The 22371-nt window shown below is 36.1% G+C and overlaps 3 protein-coding genes across 5 annotated transcripts; 2 read left to right on the top strand and 1 right to left on the bottom strand.

Moving 5' to 3' along the window:
- Nucleotides 1–1379: 1379 nt before the first annotated feature.
- Nucleotides 1380–6311, top strand: LOC109022048. Of its 2 annotated transcripts, none has more exons than XM_019004844.2 (6): nt 1380–1927; nt 2037–2146; nt 3295–3392; nt 4414–4619; nt 5554–5606; nt 5861–6311. In XM_019004844.2, exons 1-6 carry the CDS (start codon nt 1546–1548, stop codon nt 5891–5893), a joined length of 882 nt encoding a protein of 293 aa, XP_018860389.1. In that variant the 5' UTR covers nt 1380–1545; the 3' UTR covers nt 5894–6311. The 2 variants fall into 2 exon arrangements, with proteins under 2 accessions (XP_018860389.1, XP_018860390.1); XM_019004845.2 differs by having other exon boundaries at nt 1386–1927; nt 2043–2146.
- Nucleotides 6312–6874: 563 nt separating this feature from the next.
- Nucleotides 6875–13976, top strand: LOC109022049 (protease 2). 2 transcript variants are annotated; one of them, XM_019004846.2, is made up of 12 exons: nt 6876–7311; nt 7845–8008; nt 8751–8973; nt 9060–9204; nt 9304–9510; nt 9622–9756; nt 10705–10833; nt 11812–12203; nt 12397–12613; nt 12989–13182; nt 13289–13629; nt 13746–13976. In XM_019004846.2, exons 1-11 carry the CDS (start codon nt 6929–6931, stop codon nt 13476–13478), a joined length of 2379 nt encoding a protein of 792 aa, XP_018860391.1. In that variant the 5' UTR covers nt 6876–6928; the 3' UTR covers nt 13479–13629; nt 13746–13976. The 2 variants fall into 2 exon arrangements, with proteins under 2 accessions (XP_035540750.1, XP_018860391.1); XM_035684857.1 differs by lacking the exon at nt 13746–13976 and having other exon boundaries at nt 6875–7311; nt 12989–13103; nt 13289–13479.
- Nucleotides 13977–14156: 180 nt separating this feature from the next.
- LOC109022051 (transcription factor BIM2-like) lies at nt 14157–21364 on the bottom strand. Its single transcript, XM_019004848.2, has 8 exons — nt 21214–21364; nt 20897–21066; nt 20436–20520; nt 18148–18217; nt 17927–18022; nt 16471–16877; nt 14904–15033; nt 14157–14540 (listed from the first exon to the last, which is right to left on the bottom strand). Exons 2-8 carry the CDS (start codon nt 21000–21002, stop codon nt 14436–14438), a joined length of 999 nt encoding a protein of 332 aa, XP_018860393.1. The 5' UTR covers nt 21003–21066; nt 21214–21364; the 3' UTR covers nt 14157–14435.
- Nucleotides 21365–22371: the final 1007 nt, after the last annotated feature.

The following is a 22371-nucleotide window of genomic DNA, read 5'->3' as shown; positions in this document are numbered from 1 at the left end:
CTATTTATAAGAAAATTACATGGAAATGATACAAGATAAATATATTTGAAAATCAAATCTCTTGATTTGATAATTATGAAAATCAAATAAGTTAATTTGATAATTATGAAATCAAATATAACTCTTGATTTGTCTCCATCGATGTGTATCAAACATTGTTAGTTAAACTTTTATCGAATTGAGTTTTATGTTCACGTCCAACTCATTTAACATTCGAACGAGATTGAGCTTGTTCACGAGCTGACTCAACTTGATATAAATAATTTATTTATATTAAGTATATAACTTTATGTATAAAAATTTTGGCAAACAAATTTTTACTTTTTGCCAATATATTTATAGTTCATATATATAGATATATCAGTGATTGTGTTTATAAGAATTAAGTAACATGTCTATTTTAGTATTATGAACATGGTTTCCTTTAATCTCCTTAAATATTAAAATTAGGGGTGCTACCCGCCCCCTATGGGGCGGGGCCACCCCTTCCCGGCACCCCGCCTCGCATGGGGCGGGGGTGGGGTTTTCACCCTTGTCCCCCTCTCCTGGGATTAGGAGCGGGGTGCGGGCGGATACCCAATCCGCTCCGCCTCCATCCACTTAAAAAATATACTACATTTTCACTAGGTTTAAAAAATATTCATAAGTCCAAAAGTGATTAAAAATACATTGTTAACCCCAAATTGTAAATTTAAAACTTGTAAATATGACTATAATTTAAAAATTTATTAGTACATATTTTGTATAAGTTATAGTGTATCAATTTTTAAATTATGTAATTTTTAAATTTATTAGTACAAATTTTGTAAACAAATCTAATAAATTATAATATATATTTATATATGTATAATTTGTAAAATATAAATATATATTTATGTTTATATAATATATATATATATATATATATAAATGAAGCGAGGGTGGGGCAGGGGAGATGCAAGGTAGGGTTGGGTTCTCCCTATCCCCCAACCCCGTTAGGGGTTCTAGATGTGGGGCGGGGCAACGGGGTGTGAGGTCCCCTTCCCCCCTCCCCCCAATTAAAATTATACTTATTATAAATATAGATATGATATTATATAACATAATAATATAAAAATATTCAAGTTTATATAGGTCAAGCGGAGCTTCATAAAAGTCGTCTCATTTAATAATCAATTATAATATATTTTTTTAAGAATAATAAAAAAATTTTAAGCAATTTTATTTATTTGAATAATATTATACATTAACTACTATTCACTCTTACACCTTACATTTTATATCTATAATTTTTTATAGAATGAGATTTTGTAGAGATAGTTTTCATAAAACATACGGATATTTTTTATAAAATATAAGATGTGGAGTGATAAAAAACAACTAGAAGAATTTTTCTTTTTATTTACAGCACCATTCACACACCACCGCCAAGACCAAACAGGACCTTCTCTCTAAGACCACTCAAAACGCTGTCGTCGAAGAGCCGCATTCCATTAATATGCAGAATTCAACGAGCCACAAGTGAAGAATCAAGGAGATTCAGACAGTCTCAGGCGGAGGAGAGCCATGGAAGACATATGGAAGAGAGCCAAGATCTTCGCAGAAGAAGCGGCGAAGAAATCCCAGACTATCACCAACTCCGTCTCCATCTCCGACCTGGTCTCCGAGACCGCCAAGAAATCCAAGGAGCTCGCTGCCGAGGCCTCCAAGAAGGCCGATCAGATCAAGACTGCCGCGCTCAAGCAGGCCGATCAGATCCAGATCAAATCCCTCTCACTCTCCCTACCCGACATCATCCCCTCTCAGCTCTCCTCGCTCTCCGTCGCCAGTTCATCAGCCCCCACCGCGTACTCCCCGTCGGAGCTCCAAAAGTTCGGGGTCACCGACGATCTACGTGAGTTCGTTAAAGGACTCACCGCTATTACATTCCGGAATTTCCCAATTCAAGGTAATCCGTGAATTCCATTTTGATTTTGTACTTTTCTTTCTTTTCATTTGGATTTTGTCTGGGGGGTTTCATTTCGTAATCGATGAATTGGTTGGAATTGGTGTTGAAGATGCAGAAGAAGCAGAGGCGTCTGATGTGGCTACGACAGCTTCGAACGTGAGGAAAGATCTGTCGGAGTGGCAGGAGAAGCATGCCACTGTGGTTCTCACTACTGTCAAGGTGAATTATATGGTCGAGAATTGCGTGGTTATTTGTTCTTGGTTTTCAGATTGACAATTGGCTTTGGGGTTTCCAAGTACTTCTAATTTGAGCAGACATTTCTTTGCGCATTTTCTTCTGTGGATTTTCGATACTGATCTGAGTTGTTGTGGGATGCTGATACTTGGCAAAGAATACGGGGACGCTATTTTAACCACTTTCTAACGTTTTTCATTGCTTAACTCAAATTTTGCGTTATTAGTTTCGTACTTTGATATTTTTTTTTCGGTTTTCTTTGTTTTGAATTCCATTTTGATTGTTTATAGTAAACATATGTAAGAAGGTTAATTTTGAATGTACTGTTAAATTGCATGTGACGGGCGTGCACGTTATGTGTCTCTGGAAAAGAATACGAGGAATCTGTTACTAATTCTCTACGTTCTCCGTAATGCTTTTAGATGGTCAATGGGTCATTATCATGTATGCTGCTCGCGTTAGAACTTGTCCCTCTGTTTGGAAAGAGAAAATCCATGAACCTGTCCTTGTATCTGAGGCTCAATGCCTAGAGATGCCTAGCGGGAGCGGAGGCAGATCTGGTTTTGTGACTATTACTTTGCTATAACATTTGTGGCTCCTGTGGATAAAATTTTCATTAAAAATAAAAGTAAAACGACAGTATGTTAGTCTAAGATGAAGCAGACATCCATCAGACATTTGCTCGTGAAATCATGGATTTCTTGGTTTCACATTGTTACTTTTCTTTTTGTTGTCCTTTGACTCGAAGTTTTACTTCTCCAAATAAATGCTAAAATTGTACTTTACTCCTGTGGTTTTCAGCCATTGTCCTTAATAGAAACAATGTGCATGACTTCTTATCTTTAATTTAGTGCTTTTAGAATTTATTTAGGCGTTTTCTTGTGTATACTCCCTGTGTACATAGGCTATGCTTATTTTCATTCATATCAATGAAACTTACTTCTTACTTATCAAAAATAAATAAATGCTAAAATTGTATTGAGACAGATGTCTGTTATTTTGAATGGTTTTTTCGGAAGAGATTTGTTGTCCTAAAGTTTAGCACTGAGTTTTCTGCTGGCTAGGAGATGCCACATAGTATGTATTGTAAAAGCAGAACTTGTAGAGCTGTTGTAATAAGTTTTCTTTTACAGGAAATTTCAAGATTAAGATATGAGTTATGCCCACGTGTTATGAGAGAAAGAAGATTCTGGAGAATATATTTCACACTTGTGAGCAGCCATGTGGCTCCGTAAGTAGCAGCTTATTTGAGTGAAAGTACTTTTTTTATGGACTCTCGCGAGATTTTACATGCTGCATTGGGCTCTGTTGAGATCCCACATTTGTTATAAATTTGTTAATGTTACTGTGTGTGCTGAGATATAATGTTAACCCGTGGAAAAGTTTTCATTTACTACGCAATAATGTTACATGAGATATGGAAAGAGAATCATTTTTTCAATTAAGAAAAATCACACTAGTGAGGAATAGATCAATGGAATTCTACTTTGGACGCTTCTGCCACAATCCAGCTGCTGTTTTTAACACTTCTGGAATAATTAAAGAACTTTGATAACCTACTATATATTTGCTTCCTGTGCAACTTATACCTCAATTTTCATGTTTGAGTTACATCAAGAATTTCATATTGAACACGACATCTGAATCACAAGAACTCAAAACACTATATAAGCAAGAGGAGTTTTAACACCTTAACCTCCTGAACAATGATGTCTACATGCGGATAAGATTCAGAAGGCATACTGATGATACAATCAATATGTGATGGTATTGAGGAATTGACAAGAGTACCATTGTCTAGTATGCTGCTTTTAGATGTTCCACATGAATCTGTTATCCATAGTATAAATTTTAAAATGTTAATGTTTATGTACTTATAAAAAAAACTTTTCAATGTTTATTTGACAAAATCACAATTTTTCAAAATAAGTCAAATCTACTTTTTACTTACTCAGCCAGTTTGGTTTTGATGTGAAGATACTTTGTTTGGGTAATTTGTGTAAAGTAGTTTTTAATAATTTTAATAATTTATTTTTTTCATAAGCTCTCCATTTCTGAAGTGGCAAAACTGAGGCATGGATGTTTCTCTCTTTTTTTTTTTTTTTTGTTCGTTTCTTTGTAATGGTGATATAACTTGATACTTTCTCTCGATGCTACTTACAAAAGGAAAACAGCACATACTTTCTCTCGATACTACTTTCAAAATGAAAACAGCACATACTTTCTCTCAATGCTTACAAGCTAACTATCAGGTATGAGAAGCAATACATGGAGGATTTGAAGCTCAAAGCAGCAGAGGATGTTAAAGATGATAAGGTAAAGAAAACTTCTGAAGAATATGAGAAAGCAGAAGGGATTGAGAACTCCTCTAAGGGTAAAACTTCCAAGTCATCATCAGCTGAGCAGGACTTGGACACGTTTCTTCTGGGAGATCTTGAAGACAGTGATGGGGGTCCAGGTATGTTCCATTTTTTACAGTTGCTGTATTCTTATATTCAAAGCCTCGTTCCAAATTAATATATCCCTTCCTCCATTTATTTCATGGTTTAGAATATGCAATATTTTAAACAACTGGTCCTTGGAACATCGAGCTAGCTACATTCTATGTCTTCTGAATGTGCATTTTGGCACATTGGCGCACCACTCTCCGGAGCTTGGCATGCTGCATTCTGCTTGAATTACATATGGTTTATGGTCCTCCACCTGATCAATCATCCATAGTGGTATTGATTGTAAAAAAAACCAGAATGGTGGAATAGGTCTTCCAGTCCTTTTTTCTCTATTTCATCTATCATTTCGAAACAATGAGGTAGCATAATAGAAAGACAGAACTATAATCACATTGGCGTTGGGTAGGTGAGTTCATTTGTTGAAGTTCGGTTCCTTAATTTTTTAAATGCTTGGTAAAATAGTTGCACACATTTAAAAAATTAAAATAAAATACTATGAGCTGATTCTTTTTCTTTTTTGATAAGTACTATGAGCTGATTCTGTTGTTGACACCTTGAACTCCATGTTACTTTTCACTTTGATTGCTGAGATGTTTGGCTTTGAAGCATGGCTAGTTTTGACCTATGTACAATATATTCATAGTGAAATTGTGGACTTTGTGTGCACGAATACACAATCTAATGTTATTGAACTTGTGAACAATTTGGTGTATATTACTTATCAAAAAAAAAAAAATTTGGTGTATATTGAGACTCTGCTTTGTTTATAAGTAAAAATCCTGTAAAATTAAAAGGACATCAAGTATATGGAACTCACAACTCGTGATTAATTTAGAAGCAACCATGAACTGGACTGGCAGATAATCTGCTCATCATCTTTAATGTTTCTTTCATGCCATCTCTCTACCTTCAGTTTGTTGATTATCTTACATGGTCTTTCAGATGAGGGTGAGGAAGGGAGCTTTGATGATGATTTTGACAAAATTGGAAATTCGGTAAATTTTACTGCTTTCACGATTCTCTGTTCTCTATTACATTTTTTAATTTATTGCCTTGTGCTTCACCTTGGATTTTAATTCTTTCAAATATAGAAAAAGGAAAAAGAAAAGCTTCCTACTTAATATGACAACCAAAACTGAGATAAAAGAACTTAATTGCCGAATAACCGTTGACTATTTTAGCTGCACCAAATAATTGTTACCTTGGATTTGTTGGAAAGTTAATTTGAAATCTAATGGGCAATTTACAGGACGTTGAAGATGAGAAGCTTGTGAAGAAATAGACAGTTGCAAAAGGTTATAGCACTGCCAGTTGCAGGGGAAATATGCAGTAAGTGGCAAGAGTTTTTCTGTAACTAATAATAACGCCTGGTGAAGGGAAAGGAATTGAGGATGAGCAGTAGCTGCTAAGTGTCAGATTTGATGTTGCGACTTCTTGGGAGGTGCAGTGGCTATATGGTTGGGTAGATTTGAATTACAAGTTATCTGTGTTCATTTATTTGTTTTAGTGCAATATAGATGGTGGCAAGCTAGTGCAAAAATTTGGGGACGCTGGACCTTTACTTGCCTTGTACAGATTATTTAATTCCGTTTATTCATATATGGTTCTTTTAATGTTAAAAATCCACTTATATGCAAGTGTATTTGGTTTTTATGAGCATCTCAGCTGGAACAATCAGTTGTTGTTGGCTGCTTTACTGAGATTGTTGTGCTCTCACCTTGTTCGGCACCCTATCTATCCAGTATCACTATGTTTTTACTTTTTATTCAGGTGGAAGAGGAAGAGGAACTTTGGAGTTTATGCCACATATATGCCAAGAAATGGATTTTCATACTGCTTTCACTGTCCTTTATTTGCTTTATTAAGGTCAAATAAAAAGGGTAAACAAAATAAAAATATATATTTGTTTGTAGAAAAATGATGGATTTTTCACTTCTTTAAAGACTCATTTGGTGGCATGTTAGGAGGATGTTCATTAGAATGGCTTATGACCAGGAATTTCTCAACAAGATTAATCTATTTTAGTTGGATAAATGCTATTTTTCATGTAAATGGTTTTATAAGAAAATCACAAAATACATCAATTTATGTGAATTTAAGATGAAGAATAATATTGTTTTTTTAATTGATATTAAAAAAATTATTTTTAATTAAAGCAAATTAGATAATTATATTTGAATTTACAAATCAAAGAGAGATTTTAGAAAATCGAAATAAAACATCCCCACACCAAAAAGAAAGAAAAAAGAATGAAATATGAAGGGTTTAAGTGCACCACTTCACATTGCCCCATTAGATTCTCCATCCTCCGACGTCTATGGCTCTTGCCTCCCTCCTAAACACAAAGTGCTCGATCAAAGCCTACACCTTTCCTCTTTGTGTTTCCTTAATCCCCAACATATCCTCCTCCCTCTTCTCCTCGCTTTGCAGGGGCCACCCGTTCTCGTCACCCCCCGGTGCCCCTCCAGTTCCAAAGAAAGTCCCATTCACAGTAACGGCTCATGGGAGGACATGGCAGGATCCTTATCATTGGATGTCCGACACCAACGATCATGATCTCTCCGAGTACCTCAGCCGAGAAAACTCTTACGCTGAATCTTTCATGGCTGACACCCACCATCTGCAACGCAAACTGTTTTGTGAGATGACAAGCAGAATGCCCACTACCATTTCCACTCCTCCTGAGCGATGGGGACCCTGGTTTGTTCATTTTCCACCTACCCATTTCGTCTTTTTGGAGAAGTTTTGCCACTTTATTTCCCCATTTTTTCTTTTGGCGAATTTTGTGTTTGAGCGCGTGCGCGTGCGCGTCTGTGTTTGTTTTTGTGATGAGTGGTAATATGTAGGTATTATTTTGACTTGGTAGGGATGCTTATCGATGCTTCATGGTGTAGAGAATTAAAAACTTTGGATTGTCATGGTCGTGTCCTAGCGCATGGGTATCAATTGGCCAGCAAAGTTAATTTGTATCATGTTAGTATGTGGGTTGAATTCCTTGGAAAGCATTAAATAAACTTTGCGTCCTTCCAACCTATGATAATTAGGACTTGAGCATTTGTGCAATTAGGACTTGCACTCCAAGTGAGCTCCATAAGGAGAATGCGAGACTGATGAAGATGGTAGATTAATGCCGCTTTCGATAAGATTCAGTTAGTTTTTTTATGTTTCTGCTTCAATGGAGTGATTATTCTTTGACTTTTTCTTTCTTTTTTTTTCCATTTGCATTTGAGCAGGTTGTATTACCAATACATTCCAGAGGGAAAGGAATACCCGGTTCTGTGTAGGAAGTTAGATACTGAGAGAAGTGGCTGGGTGAATACTTTTCTTCACTATGCACGAAGAGGATTTGAAAGCGAGGAATGTTTGTTAGACTGGAATCAAATTGCAGAACAATATGGCAAGCTTCTCTTAACTCTTTAGTGAGAAGAGCACTAACATTTTCTTTCTCATGGATATTTGGAAATTCGGCTTCCTTTTCATGTACTTATATTTTGTAGTCTACTTATTAAAAAAAATGTACTAATATTTTAAGTCTAACGTTCTGGCTAGAGTTATTCAAACTTTGAGATATGCCTTTCAGTCGCTTAGCCCCACATGCATGGTTCATTTAATCTGTTTGTGTTAAGGCAGATGACATGATTAATGCTTCATCCCAGATTCTTTCGCTCTATTGAAAATAAAAAAAAATGTAGAGACTTGCATTTTGAATGAATCACACGTCCATATAAAACTAGCTCAAGGAATGGAGTCATGAAAGTCATACCTTGGACCATTCGCAACTATTATTTGGAACTCATATCATCTAAATTGATTTAGTTATAGATTGTACTCGGTTAGTATATTATATATGAGTAATGCTAGATATAAACCTCAAATAGACAACCTCCATACAAGCTCTTTGTAAAAAAGTGGGTCCGACTAATAAAGAATAGGTTTTTTTACACTTTTTTTAGGTGGGGTCCACTTTTTTACAAGGGCTTGTATGGGGCTATTTGGGGCTTGTACAAATCATTTCTCATTATGTGTGTGTGTGTGTGATTGTGTGTGCATGCATGCGCACGCCTGTGTACATGTATGTGTTCCTTTTTTTGTTAAAAAAAATGCTAAAATGTAAATTATATTGGTGTTCAACATTGCAGGTTACGTGCATGTGGGTACATGTCGAATTTCACCAGACCACAATTTTCTTGCATACACTCTTGATATTACTGGCCATGAACGATTCATGCTTCAAATTAAGGACCTTAGAAGTGGATGCACTATTTCAAAATTAGCAGTTGATGGGGTTGTCAGCTTGGCATGGGCTCAAGATGGAAATACTCTGTTTTATACGGTATCAGATGATAATCAACGACCTTACAGGCAAGGTGGCTATCTTGGATCCTTTTTTCTTGGGGCTCAGGATAGTTTCTCACCTTTTTTCTTTTTCTTTTTTTTTTTTCTGTCAGGGTTCTCTGCAGAAAACTAGGATTTCATGATATGGAAGATGTCCCAGTATTTACAGAAAGTGATTCCAGCTATTGTGTGGACATAACAAGCACAAAAGATGGCAAGTTCATAACTGTGAATTCAAACTCAAGGACTTCATCCGAGGAAGGAAATTGCATACTTAATTTTTGTTTTCCTTTTTGAGCATCTAAATCGAGATTATTCTCATATGATGAGACTCATGTCTTGTTTTATTTATGACAGATTTATTTAATAGATGCTGCAAACCCGCTAGATGGTTTGTGCAGAATTCGTGAGCGTGTTCATGGTGTACAGTATTTTGTGGAACATCACTATGGTTTATTCTATGTTCTTACAAATGCTCCTTTGACTGAGAATAAGGACTTTTCAGATGGAAACTATTACCTGGCAACAAGCCGAGTTGAAGATATACAGTTAGCAAATTGGCAGGTGAGGTTTACTGCCCATGATATCTATATTTTCTAATTTACCGTTCAATTGCCTCTATATATTATCTGTCTACCTTCACCATCTTTGACGTACTTATTTTTTTCCTTTTAGAATGTCATAGTTCCAGGTGAAGATATTAGCATACAGGATATGGACATTTTTCATGGACATCTGGTGCTTTCTATCAATAAGAAGGGTTCTCCTACATTTTGTTCCATCAAATTACCTATTAATGTTGGTTATAAGGTACTTATGTTTCTTCTTATTACATTATACTTCACCAGTAGAAATGTGAAAAGTAAAGATTAACATTATTTTATCTGTGTTTTGCCTTATATACTCTACTTTTGAAGGCTATTTTGTTACAGTCAACATCTCCCTGAATGAGAGAGAGAGAGAGAGAGAGAGAGATGAAACGTATAAAGAATTAGTATGTTACTAAACTGTTATCTTTCACACTGCATCTTTTCATGTAGGTCTACTTCCATTTTTACCAAAAACCTGCAAGTAGAAATCTTTGTTGCAGAACAAAACAAATATAAGATAGCTGAGAAAAAAAGAAGGAAATGAAAATAACTTCTAGGAATTTACTTGGAAAAAAAATAAGATAGGAAATTGTAAATGTTATAGAAAAAAATTAAATTTTCCTCCAACTGGGCAGAATTCATCATGCAGAGCAATCTTATGTCAGTAACGGGAATTTCTGCATCTACTAATGATGATCAACATAGCCACTGAGCTATTAATACCTTCACTACTGTTCTGATGATAAGTATTTTAGCAAGCCATGCGATGTGTTTTACATCATATTCTTGCTATAAAAACAACAGAAACGTCGCACAGATCTGCGCATGCTAATGATAAATTAGTGCTCTCACTCACCATCAATATATAGTACATAGGGGAGAACCAAAGAATATGTAGTGGATTAAAAAGTGTAAAATTTGCATCCTTGTAGCTGTGTTAGTAATTGTAGTCAATATACTTAGTCATCGGCACACTAGATCAATACAAATGCTTGACTTTTCCCTTCTCTCAGTGTTTCTAGTTTCCATTTCAGATTGTATCGTGGCTGGCTCGATTTTAACATGTACATTTTCTTACAAAAACATAAAATAATAAAACTATCTTTTGCTTCTTTCATATACGAAAGTATTTTTACTCATTTTATATTCACCTTGAATTGGTTTGCAGGAACAAGTGGAGATTGAGAATCTTAATCCATGGTATTTCCCTTTACCTGCAAATCCATGCAGTGTCATTCCAGGTTCAAACCATGACTTCATGAGCTCAGTGTATCGCGTGGTGGTTTCTTCACTAGTGGTATGACTTCTAATAAGCTTAGTTATGAAATTATCGTACTCTCTCTCTATATATATAGTGATTCGCTGTATAGAAAGGTTAGTAGAATATTTGTAGTACTTCAAGCTGGGCATTTGGGTGATCATGTGCCATGGAAACAATTTCCTTTTAGGATTCAAGAGAAAATAACCCCCCAGGCCACTTTCCTCAAGTAAATATGGGTTTATACTGATCGCTACATCACTTTCTTTTTCTGATCTAGTCACTTTCATCTCTACTACAGATGAAATTCTGTGTTCTAGAACTTAAACAGTTTATTCGAGTGTAGGTTTCATTCTGGATCACCATTTGTATATGTAGAAATGATCTTTTTCTGGTCTAGTTTGATGACAAGAGAGCTGAGAATCTTCTTCAGATCTTTGAATATGGTTATAAATCTTTGTTTACTCCTTTGTGCTGTGTTTAAATTGCAATTTAAATTAAGAAATAAACAGCAATTTCTTTACAAAACTTTGATTGGTAAACGTCGGAGTTCAATGGATCTGACATAGTCTGCTTCAATATTCTACGACTCATCCCCACACCCAAATGTGTATGATGTACATATGTATGTATGAGAAATGGTTAAATGTTTTGTGCATTTTGTCAATTAAGTAGGAAAGCTTGTGGATTTATAATTCTACCACTTTCAATTCTTTTAAAATTCTTTTACTTATCAAAAAAATAATTCTACCACTTTCTGATGCTTTTGGACTAGATAATTCTACAATTTTTTTATGCTTTCAGGTTAGGCATTATATATATATATAAATATATATTATTGGAATGGAGGAAAATAGTACATGTGTGTATTTTCTTCGGGAAAATGATGGGATGGAAATAGAAATAAAAAGGAAACTAAAGGTTACAACCTGTCTTCTACACTCTGCAGTTGCAAATGTGAATGAGTATGTGCTCCTTGTTTTTGACGTGTAAAATCCCTTCTTTTGGAATACACAGATGCCCGATATGATTGTTGATTACGACATGTCAAGACATCTATACTCGATTGTGCAGCAAGATGAAGTGAGAAATGTTTCTGGTAATTTACCGGCTTACAATCTCGATACAGTTTTTTCACAGAAGGATGAAGAAAACATCCAGAATTTTGAATCACAAAGATGGAAGGACTTCTCCAGTATATACCATTGTGAAAGGAAGGAAGTTGTTTCCCGTGATGGTGTCAGGATTCCTCTGACCATCCTGTGCTCTCAAAAATCCTGGCAGAAGGGCCTGTCTCCTGGAGTTTTACATGGCTATGGAGCATATGGGGAAACTTTAGAAAAAAGCTGGTGTGCAGACCACATGAGTTTGCTTGATCGTGGTTGGGTGTTGGCATTTGCTGATGTGAGGTTGGTGCATTAAGTTCTTTCCACTTCACATTGATCGCTGTGGCATATGTTTGAGTGCTATTTAGACTTAAATTGTGAGATTGAATATTTTTCACATGCCACTCGATAGCTGCCTTTGCTGAAATCAGGTGTGTGACATTGCTTCTGATGCTTTATATGCATTTGTTTGATGCAAGAAGTTTTCTATGGGCAGGGGTGGTGGCGGTGGTGATTCTTCCTGGCACAAGTCTGGCAGTGGTTTACACAAAAAGAATTCTGTGTATGACTTTGGATCATGTGCCAAATACTTGGTTGATGAGGGTTATGTTCACAGAGATCGGCTTGGTGCTATTGGATACAGTGCAGGATGTTTAGTTGTAGGGGCAACTATCAATATGTACCCAACTCTCTTTTGTGCTGCTATTTTGAAGGTTAGACATTTAAGCGAAATATTTTACCATGCATTTGTTAGTGTTCTCATCCAGCGAAGTGAATTGTTGTATTTTATGTCAGTTTTATTCTTTAGTTTCTTATGCTCTGTAAGATTAATAAGATGTAAAGAATGCTAACTTCCAAAGTTTAAATTAATTAGTTTTTGAATAATAATTAGTTTTTGAATAACATATAAGTTGATGATCTGTTGTGCCAATTTGTCTGCAAAAGTGAGAAGCAACCATTGCTGTGTTATTACGTAGCATTTCTTAACATAGTTGCTTTGGTGATTCATGGTATTTTGTACATTGGAATCATTAGTTTTTCTTCTTGTTAAATTTTTGGTACTGATGTTTGGTAAAATTTTCTTACAGGTTCCATTTCTTGATATATGCAACACATTGTTGGATCCTAATTTGCCTCTCACCTTACTGGATTATGAAGAATTTGGGAATCCTTGGATTCAGTCCCAATTTGAGTCTATTTTGAGTTACTCTCCTTATGATAACATTACTCGTGACACTTGTTATCCTTCAATGCTCATTACAGCATCATTTAATGACTCGAGGCAAATTTATATCTGCTTTTTGTTATCAATAATTATATACATGCTTATGTGTGTACGTAAATCTTCTCCCTTCTTTATGCATGCATTCTTGATTTTTCATTCTCAGGGTGGGAGTTTGGGAAGCTGCAAAATGGGTGGCTCAAGTACGAGAAAGTACATGTTCTGAATGTTCTCGTGCAGTCATTCTGAAGACTAATATGACTGGAGGACATTTCGGTGAAGGTGGACGCTATGGTCAATGCGAGGAAACGGCTTACGATTATGCTTTCCTGATGAAAGTTCTATCCAATGCATAAACAAGATGTGCTTTGTGGAAAAGCCGTCTAATCCAATTGGAGAAATTATGCAGAAGTCCGGGTTCTTCTTTATATCACCATATGAGTGAACAAGATTCTGGCTCCTTGGATACCGATGAGTGAACAACGAAAAGACTTCTCTCTGTACAAGGTAGACTTCTTCTCCATGCTTTTTAATTTATATGGTTTTAAATTCTTTATCCTGTAATTTCTGTTCTTTCTTTGTATTATGCAGGTTTAAATAATTTTGTTCTGTTTTGATTTCAGGTGTCGAACCCCTTCATCCATACTGGCACTGCGCTTCAATTTTCATGTTGAAATTCAAATGGTTCAAAATAATTAAAGAGCATTCGTTGTGGGGGACTAATGGTACTCGAACATCATTAATTTTGCTTTGAAAAAATATGCTGAAGTGGCTCTCTCCTTTTTTCACAATTTTATTTTGTAGAAGGGTTGCATCCTTCATTGTCTTACATAATTAAGTGAAATTTTACCTTATTTATTAATTGCTTCTATGGATTGAATCATTTATTCAAACAAAATGATCGTATTTTAATTCCTCACAGTAATCTTGATGGCATCTGATTTCGTTCGAATTGCACCATATTTTTTTCTTCGAATGAAATGCATAGCAACCTCACTAATTTTTACCACTTCCTTGTTTTCAACCAACCAATGTACTGGAAAAATGGCTAGCAGATGGCTCCATTTTGACACATTGTATTGTTTATGTTACAATGAGAGTAAAGGGGTTGGCATCACTCGAATCGATTCATAGAAGGAAGTCCCGAAGAAGTTTATAATTCATGGAACAATCTGGACAAGTCCCATGAAATAGTGTTAAAACCCAACATAAGTAGAGACACAGCATTTATGTACAATAACCAGGAGATATCATAAAGCAGTAGAAAATAAACTGGTAAAATCTAGGAGACTCATGGAATACCCATGCTGATTTCATGTCTTCAGCCGCTTTTGAGCTTGATCCGAGTCCTCTCTGCTGCTGCCTGCATCTCTTAGATGTGCCATTTCTTGATGGCCAGAAGGGGGGTTCTCGTGATCCTGGAAAATTGAAGAATGATTACGCTACAGACAGTTCTTTGTAACAACAAACTGTTACATCTTGACAGCCAAAACTTGGCTTTGAAAAATGCCACTGAGAACAGAAAACACAAGTCCAGTTGCACGAGAAGCATGGACTACTAGAAATTTTGGTCGAGTCATGCTACATCTTACCCACAAACTGCATGGAATGTGCACGGACAAAGGCAAACACATTAATTTTATTTTGCCTTTGTCGATGCCCATTCTGTGCACCTGTCCGTATACTGTAATTCTGGCAATCAAGAGAGGAAGGGATGACATTCAACCATTAACCCTTGCTTAACCAACTCTCCAGATAAAAACTAACTGCCTGATTCATACCTTTGGAATGGAAATGCCAGAAGTCATGCCTCTGTTTGCTCGCTTCCCAAGATCAATCTGCACTGAGACGGTGGCATGTGACAGATCCACCCGTGCACTCTGCAGTGCTTGTGTCAAAGTGTTCAACAGCCTGGCCAGCACGAAAACCAATCTATTATCAGCTTATACTATATCACCCAAACCAATTAAAAGGCTTTGAGCAAAATGATGTGAGCATATGCCATCAGAACCAGATAATGTGTTAGGGTAAGCCATAAAATATTTTTAAAATACGAAAAATAATAAAAAAGTCTTGCTCGCCCAGCAGTATCTTAGCTCTAATATGTCAGCCACGACTACCAAATTATGTGCTGGGCCAAATACTAAGAGCAGTCTATGAATCTCCTAACAGAAATGAACAGAATTATGATGATTTCAAAAATACTCAGAGAGAGAAGTAAGAAATGATTGGATACCGAAGAAAGGACTGTATAAAAACTTCTACATTTTATCTGATACATTTAGTCTGATATCATTGGATATAGAAGAAATTATTCAACAAGAAGCAGCAGCAATGGAAACAAGACACAATCCCAAGCCTTCCAACGGTTTCATTGAAACTTAGAAATGAATATAATATGAAAAAATATGAAAGCATTGCCAAAACAGCCTAATTGCAAATCTGATAATACGAGAACAATGCAATAAAAACAACCAAAACATCATCTATGGAAAATGGGGCTGAAAAACATTTATCGACGTTCCATCTTTGACTTGTATACCATATCGAGAAAACAGATTCTTGGATCCAATTCAACTCAATATTACCCCACCATTTATAAACTCAAGTCACAAACTTCTCCAAACCAACTCAACACATAACAAGCCAAAAATATTGACCAGACCATACAACTTTAAAACAGGTGACATATATGAGCCTTTAAAACATTACTGAGACTTGAAATGGGTGACCAGTTTCTTCACATCCTGAGTAAAGAGTGCTAAAGGAACTATCTCCCCCAAGAGAAACCTTACCAAAATAGCTGACTTCTATTGATGAAAGATGTAAATCCATTGAAAAATTAGAAAAGGAGCGTCCAGTAAAATGGTTGTTACTATTTGCTACATTATGAATTCATGATTCATTGGTTTAACTGAGTAGCTAAATAAAACAGATAGACTTTCCTCTGTATCAAGTTGACATATCACCTCAGTTGAACGGTCCCCCATATGGATACTTCATGGGACTGCAAGCCTAAAGTTAACTATTTTGTTTAAAGGTCTCAGGGCAGTTTTCCCTATTCAAAAAATTCACAACCAAGAAGTTTAATGAGCTAGCAAATAAATGTACAAGGTATATGCCTCGATGGAACTGTACTGTAGCTTCTTATAACCTAAGTCATGCATCATAACTGAGACAAGCATAAGGGTACAATAACTCAATAGAGAAAAGCAAACATTATAGGACTATATAGTCGTCATCAAAATATAAAGCTGGCATGCCCAATATTCCAAAATCTCAAGAAGACTCATTGCTATAGGGGAAAAAACTAAACTAGAAATTCCATAAGTTTGTATAATTACCCACCCATGAGAGTAAACACTTGAGATGCTAATTGTTCCTCCTTCAATTATCAGGTCCTGTTGGTTCAGTGTTTCACAGATCATGGGAAACTCAGTTGTATGTGCATCAGAAACCGGTCCCTGAAGAGGAAGGGCTAGCACACCATCACCTCTGACAGAAGGAGGCATGTTTGCCTGCAGAGCCATGGGCAAAGGTGATCCCTCGTTTGCAAACTCAGGTAGCCGATCAATTGGTTTGCAGTTGATATCCCTGCTAGGATCAGATTCTCTAGCTTTCTGTGTGCTTGTAAGCATGGTTGGGGTCATAGAGACATTATTCTCATCAAACTTCCCAGGAAATGTTGATCCCAGACTAGAACCATTTGTTTGCGGGTGACCAACAAAACTCTGAACACGCCAGTGACTATTTCTCTGTTTCAAGCAGGCAAGCAAACAAGTTATTATAACAGTGATAAGAAATCTGAGGCAGATAAGCTTCCCATTCAAATGCATTCCCCAACTCCTCTTCAACACTAGTAAAATTCCATTAACAGTAACAAAAAAGAATTACTGATTAACTGGAACAAATCACCACTTAAATCAGTTAATAAATGCCAGATAAATTCAGCATATCTCAGGGGTAAATCAATTGGAACACAACGTTTTAGATTTGATGCTTTCGTTTCACCACAGTGCGCATGTGTGCATGTGTGTGTGTGTGTGTGTGTGTGTGTGTGCATGCACGTGCATGTGCGCGTGTGTGTGTGTCGGAGAGAGAGTTGTTATCTTGGCAGATATAGCTATTATATCTAGACATAAATTACATATATTTTACAATTCAAACATTAAAAAAATGATAAGTATATATTTAACAAAAGTGTGTGTGTGTGTGTCGGAGAGAGTCTGAGAGTTGTTATCTTGGCAGATATAGCTATTATATCGAGACATAAATCACATATATTTTACAATTCAAACATTAAAAAAATGATAACCATATATTTAACAAAAGTGTGTGTGTGTGTGTGTTTATCAGAGAGAGAGTTATCTTGGCAGATACAGCTATTATACAAGGGACCAAAATTCCAAACAAATCTATACGGATTATGATTTTCTAGACATAAATTACATATATTTTACGATTCAAAAATTAAAAAAATGATAACCATATATTTAACAAAAGTGAAAAGGGTTATTCACCAGAGCATTACATCATCCTTCATTCCTTTTTTTTTTTATAAGTAGCATTACATCATCCTTCATTAAACAGTCCATGCAACTAAAGGCACTTCATATATCAGCCACAATACCAGAGGCTTCTTTTAACTTGACTAATGCAGAGATACTTATAAAAAAAATTATTAATGCAGCAATAAATCACATTTCAAAAAGTACAAAGACACACACATGCGAGAATTCAACTAAATACATGCATGAAGGTCAACATTACACATAAACATAGTGTAAAGCCGTTAGGAATTTACCCACGGCATCAACTTCGTGGGCTCAGAACTCCATCCTTGGCAAGAACCCTCATACTTTTGTAACTTTTCTTGTAAATATTGAACATAATCAATCACCTGCAAGGGAGCATTGATCTCAGTCATTTAATGACAATAAGTAACAACTAATTTTAACGACTGAGTAATAGTTCATTCACATGGAGGGATAAAACAAAGAGTAATGCTCATTCACTAAAAAGTACCTCCAATAGGAACGATGCTGTATCTCTCTTTTGATCACTATGGGGTACAAGATCTCTCAATATCTGGAATCTGAAAGACAAAAATAACATGTAAAATATATGTAAACTACCAGTTCAAACATCTCAAAATCTCTCAAAAACCCAGCATAGAATTCTTTGTAGAGAAACCCATAATTCTTTTTTTTTTTATAAGTACTAGAGATATTATATATATGAATGAAATAGGCATAGCCCTTGTACACAGAAAGTATATAGAAGAACGCCTAGATACATTCTAAAAGCGATAAATTAAAGACAATAAATCATGAACATTGTCCACATGCAATACAATTGCAGAAAACCAACACATTAAAGTGTGGAGAAAAAAATTCTTCAACTCGGTCATTGTGCGTTCCTTATCTTCAAAGCAGCGCACATTCCTTTCCGTCCAAATACACCACATAATGCACAACGGAATCATCTTCCACATTGCTGCCACTTGATGATAGCCTTGCATCTTTCTCCAACAACCCAACAAACCCACCACCCTCATAGGCATAACCCAAGCAACATCAACCCTTTGAAAGATCTCATCCCACAACACCCTTGTTACCTTACAGTGTAGTAAGAGATGGTCCATAGATTCTCCATTCTTTTTACACATGTAACACCAATCCAACACTACACATCATCTCTTCCTCAAGTTGTCCATGGTCAATATATTCCCAAGAGCGGCATTCCAAACAAAAAAAGCTACTTTAGAAGGCACACGAGACCTCCAGATATTCTTCTAGAGGAATGGAGTTTTGTCAAGTTGTGTTGTCAAGATGCTATAATACGCCTTAACTGTACATATCTTGTGATTATTAGACCTCCATTTCAATCTATCTCTCTGTGCCATGGGAGTTCCCGTGAAATATAGTAGGCTGAAAAAATCTGAAACAATCGATAATTCTCAATCATGAAAATCCCTATTAAAAAGAATATTCCACTGGTGTGCACATGAGAAAATAACCGCACATCGGCCACTAAAGCCTCCCTATTAACTGCAATACGATATAGAGCCGGAAAAACCCTTTCCAATGCGTGATCTCCACACCACACATCCCGCCAAAAACTAATTCGATTGCCCTCACCAACTACAAAGCGAATTTGATTTGCAAAGCTTGGCCACCCCTTCCTTATAAACTTCTATAAACCCACACCATACCCCCCATCTCACTTTGTTAGAGCACCAACCAACCCAAGCGACACCATATCTAGCGTCAATAATTTCCTTCCACGATGATCCGCCCTCCAAATAATATCTCCAAATTGAAACTTGAAACCCATAATTCTATCGAATAAAAACTTGAAACTTGACCACTTTGACATGTAACTATGGTTGGTCTGATGCCAGCCCACAACAATGTACAGTTTTCACTCAAATAGACCAGACTCAATCAAACTTTGCAAGTGTTACTTCCTTTTCTCTAACTCAAGCCACAATATTTTAAGCAAGTTAAAAGATCTATCTGAGCTGGCCCAACTCAAATAGATTAAGAAGAATATAAATAGAAACGCATGCTCAAAACCTTTTTATTGACAAACATTCATAGAAAAACATAAAAGTTTTCCCAAAGAAGACGGACAGCAATTCAAGCTTTCAAAAAATTATGGGGTCTCCTTAGAGATTAAAAACAATGCATACTATCTCCATTATAAGAGATCAAGAAAAGCTTCAATAGTTCTGGAGAGTTGTCAAAGGCCTTCCATTTTCTTTGCAGTTCTTGCCAGTGAACAAGATAAATGAAAAAATAAATTATCTGTCACCTGATTATGACATGATCCTGATAATTGATGAAATATGGAAGCATGAACAAGAAGACCGACTTTCATGCAGGCACGGTCTGTCACAAACTTTATAGTCTTTTAATCCATTTCTCTCTCAGATCTCAAACAAATTAAAGAGTATGCAATTATGAAGATAATGACATCAACAAAAAACTTACATGAAACTATATAGCCTTATGATGTGGAAAAACGATGTTTGTGTATTACATTCAGTCTACAGCACACAGCCTAATATCAGTCCTAGGCTACCCCCAACAAAAACTCCAATGGTGTGCCTTATTTTAATATTAGATATTCACAATGCATGCATAGACATGCACAAAAAAACACTTCTTAATAGCGTATGGCAGCTAATTCCATTACTGCCAAAAGGGCCTAACATTCAAGAAATATATAGCAACTGTTATCATAACAGATGGCCCTTAAATTCACGGTTATTAAACCTTACTGGACAACTTTTTGGCAGTCAAACATACCTCTCGTTGATTTTGCTCCTTCTTCTCTGCTCTGTGACTGAATGCTTTGATCGTATCGCAGTAGCTTTGTCATTGTCCTTAGCATCTAGTTTCATAATCAAAATCCCAATATAAGGACTACAAATTTGAAGGCCAAAAAAAGGCAGCCATTAGCCAAGCCCAGCATTCCCAAAAATTAGTATTGAGGCCTCAAAAATAATAATGCAAGAAAATATAAAAATTATCCTTTTCCAAAAGAATTAAGAGCAAACATCCTCCGGGAAAATACAATCCTACGACCCGAGTTCTAAGAGAAACGCCTAGACACACACTCACACGAAATCAACTTTAGCCCAGAAAATATTGCACCATGCTTGGCTTCAAAACAAACTTTAAGGACCTCCCAGACCTGGATCTAACATAATAAATACTATATCAAGGCGAAAAAATAAACAGAAGGGATGTCTAGATGTGAGAGAAACCTTTGTTGCTGGTGTTGTCTTTATCAGTTGAAGAAGTTCCGTCCTTCTTGGAGCTGAACTCTTCTTCCTCGTACTCGTCTTCCTGATTACCCTTCCCAGTTCTCATTCTTCTTTATTACGAGACACAGGAAAAAAAATAATTCTTCCCTGATCAGATTTTCACTCTGACTCTGAAAAATACACAAAACGGGAAAAAAAAAAAAAAAAAGGATAAGATAAACCCGTAAGATGCGTTGTGAACGATGACGTAAAGGAAGAAGAAAGAGAAATAGGAATAAGAATGATCTGAAAGTGGGGAAATAGGAGAAGAGTTTAACTTCGAGGGATTGACTCTCGGGGATTTGAAATTGAGACGTGAGTGGGTTGTTCAAATTCGCTTGGTTTTTCCGGCCACCGGTGGTAACGGTTAAGCTACACCTCCGGCTCCCTGATATTGGTCAGCATGACGCATGCTGGGAGGAATGGATGTAAGCAAGTATAGGCTTGAATAGCATGTGACTTGTAAGTATGTTCACGTGCTTCCCGTGACTCACTTACTCAAGCCTTTCTACTGTTTTTTTATACTTCACTTTTTGCATTTTTTTGGGATAAAAATCACATGTTTTAGGCTTTAGTGATTAAAATAAGAGTAATACCACTCACAAGGAAAAAAGATGGAACACTCACAAAGTTGATACTAATTTCTTTCTTTGTGAAATGATTAGTATCAAATTAAGTTTGTGAGTGTTTCGTTTTTCTTAAATCTAAAATTGTTCATGTATTTATCATTTTTCTTAAAATAAATCATAAGCTTTTAGAAAGTACAAAATGGGTTCATCCACAATGAAGAAAATTATCAAATTTGTCAATGAATCATTGGAGTAACGATATCGACACAAATTATCAATGAGCGTTAGAATAATAAATCCTCTTCAAAACGGTCGTTCCTTTCTTGGGACTTTAACAACCCCAATAATAGCCGTTCGCGTCAACAATACTCTATTGCATATTATGAGAACTCCTCACATCCAATAAAATCAACATAAGTGAAGGTTTAACAAAGTAAAGCAGTCTTCAATGCCTCGCCCAATTTGTAAGTGAACTTTGGGAACCCATAGCAAAATTCCAAACCACCACACGACACTAGTTTCGTTGCCGTTACGAACGGGCAACGGTGTTTTCCACACAGTTTCGTCGCCCACCAAGTTCCCCTATCGCAGGAGACCACAGTATTTATACAGCCACCAAAGTTCCATCAGTTTCGAGTTGGCTATCATCATCGTTCTCTTTGTCCATTGCCTTTGTTAGAGTTGTAAATGAACTAGTCTGTTCGATACTCGCCTGGTTAAACTAGAATCGATCTCGACTCGTGAAAAATAGAAGCTCACCCATGAAAGCAGATATGATTGCCTTTTTCTTTTTCTTTTTCTTTTTCCTTTTTCTTTTTCTTTTGGCCGGTGAGAATATTAATTATACCTGTATATTTAAATTGACGA

This window comes from Juglans regia, chromosome 13 (genome assembly GCF_001411555.2).
Source record: "Juglans regia cultivar Chandler chromosome 13, Walnut 2.0, whole genome shotgun sequence".
Classification (NCBI taxonomy): domain Eukaryota; kingdom Viridiplantae; phylum Streptophyta; class Magnoliopsida; order Fagales; family Juglandaceae; genus Juglans; species Juglans regia.
The sequence above is the reverse complement of the archived record's forward strand: the minus strand, read 5'-3'. Positions and strand labels throughout refer to the sequence as shown.

Coding starts and splice junctions, on each gene's coding strand:
- LOC109022051 (XM_019004848.2), bottom strand. CDS start 21,002: ATGAGAACTGGGAAGGGTAATCAGGAAGACGAGTACGAGGAAGAAGAG. Junction 20,521..20,896: donor AGACAACACCAGCAACAAAG/GTTTCTCTCACA, acceptor TTATGAAACTAG/ATGCTAAGGACAATGACAAA. Junction 18,023..18,147: donor CAGCATCGTTCCTATTGGAG/GTACTTTTTAGT, acceptor GCTCCCTTGCAG/GTGATTGATTATGTTCAATA.
- LOC109022048 (XM_019004844.2), top strand. CDS start 1,546: ATGGAAGACATATGGAAGAGAGCCAAGATCTTCGCAGAAGAAGCGGCG. Junction 3,393..4,413: donor GTGAGCAGCCATGTGGCTCC/GTAAGTAGCAGC, acceptor GCTAACTATCAG/GTATGAGAAGCAATACATGG. Junction 5,607..5,860: donor TTGACAAAATTGGAAATTCG/GTAAATTTTACT, acceptor GGCAATTTACAG/GACGTTGAAGATGAGAAGCT.
- LOC109022049 (XM_019004846.2), top strand. CDS start 6,929: ATGGCTCTTGCCTCCCTCCTAAACACAAAGTGCTCGATCAAAGCCTAC. Junction 8,009..8,750: donor TCAAATTGCAGAACAATATG/GCAAGCTTCTCT, acceptor TCAACATTGCAG/GTTACGTGCATGTGGGTACA. Junction 12,614..12,988: donor TTTGTGCTGCTATTTTGAAG/GTTAGACATTTA, acceptor ATTTTCTTACAG/GTTCCATTTCTTGATATATG.